The sequence below is a fragment of the Notamacropus eugenii genome, chromosome 3 (genome assembly GCF_028372415.1).
Source record: "Notamacropus eugenii isolate mMacEug1 chromosome 3, mMacEug1.pri_v2, whole genome shotgun sequence".
Taxonomy (NCBI): Eukaryota; Metazoa; Chordata; class Mammalia; order Diprotodontia; family Macropodidae; genus Notamacropus; species Notamacropus eugenii.
In genome coordinates this window covers 403,705,464-403,706,764 of record NC_092874.1, presented here as the reverse complement: position 1 = coordinate 403,706,764, position 1,301 = coordinate 403,705,464, and the positions used below count along the sequence as shown (strand labels likewise).

At 38.7% G+C, this 1,301-nt stretch overlaps 1 protein-coding gene across 1 annotated transcript; it reads right to left on the bottom strand.

Annotated features, from left to right (window-relative positions):
• Positions 1-427: 427 nt before the first annotated feature.
• On the bottom strand, positions 428-657 carry LOC140497296 (large ribosomal subunit protein eL39-like). Its single transcript, XM_072598095.1, has one exon. The coding sequence runs from the start codon at positions 607-609 to the stop codon at positions 454-456; it is 156 nt and encodes a 51-aa protein (XP_072454196.1). The 5' UTR covers positions 610-657; the 3' UTR covers positions 428-453.
• Between the last annotated feature and the right edge of the window lie 644 nt (positions 658-1,301).

Below are 1,301 nucleotides of genomic sequence, written 5' to 3'. Positions count from 1 at the left end.
CGCAAAACAAAACAGAGAGCTTATTGTGACGACTTTTTCATGGCAAGACTTGAGTTTGGTTCTTCTTAACAGGATTAACTTGTTTCATTATGATGTCTGCCTCTTAAGTATAACCTCAAACATACAAATGCTACACAGAGATGCAGATAATAGTAATCGAAACTATATCAAAACGCATGGTACCCAAATGAATGGATGCAAGTCATGAAAACATTTAGGGGCAAAACAAATTTAGCAGTTTGTTGGGGTTGGGTTTTTTGGAGGGAATGTCTGCATCTTGGCAGACTTCTTTCAAAATGGGAGGGTAGTGGTGGTATTTATTTCTTACTGAGAGTAATGAGGTGGCTAAGTGATTAATAGATGAATGGGTGGATGATGGATGGATGGGTGGAACCATGGTAAGCAGGGGAAGTGGTCTTGGTGAAGAATGTCTTTCATTGCACTGGCCATTCTTTATAATTCGAGCTTGGTCCTTCTCCAGTGTCCCCTTTTTGAGTTGTACCTGATCTTATTACCAGTTTTCATTCGAATCCATTGAGGAATAGGACGATTCTGCTTCTGTTTCTTGGCCAGGAACCTCTTGATTCTAAATGTTTTATGAGAGGACATGATGATGAGATGACAGCCGAGCTTCCACAACGATGGCTGGATAGATGAAAAAGGCTGTAATGTATGTTTTAGCTCAGTTGTAAATACACACATACACATACAGATGAAATTTGGAAATATAAAAATATTGCAGGATAGATGACCAAAAAAATTTGGAAGACATTTCTCGAAGACTACAAATTATAAAGGAGATGTCCATCTGTATTAATGTAAGGTATTTCCATGCCAACAAAATCACCAAGCCAGCATCCCATCCCCCATGATCCATATAGTCAAAACCATGTTGTTTTTTTTCCAGTAATAATATATGATTATGAGAGTTGGAGTATAAGGAAAGTTGAGTGCTACAGAATCGATGCCTTCAAATTGTGGTGCTGGAGAAGACATTTGAGTGTCCCTTGGACAGCAAGAAGGTCAAATCAGTCAATACTTAAAGAAATTAATTTAGGCTATTTACCAGAAGGTCAAATACTGAAACTGCAGCTGAAATACTTAGGTCACATAATGAGAATACAGGACTCGTTGGGAAAGACCTTGATGTTAGAAAGATTGAAGGCAAAAGGAGAGAGAGATGGCAGAGGATGAGATGGATAGATAGTATCATTGAAACAATAAACATGAACTTGGACAGACTTTGAGAGATAGTGGAGGATAGAAGGGCCTGGTGTACTATGGTCCATGGAGTCACAGAG

Coding starts and splice junctions, on each gene's coding strand:
- LOC140497296 (XM_072598095.1), bottom strand. CDS start 609: ATGTCCTCTCATAAAACATTTAGAATCAAGAGGTTCCTGGCCAAGAAA.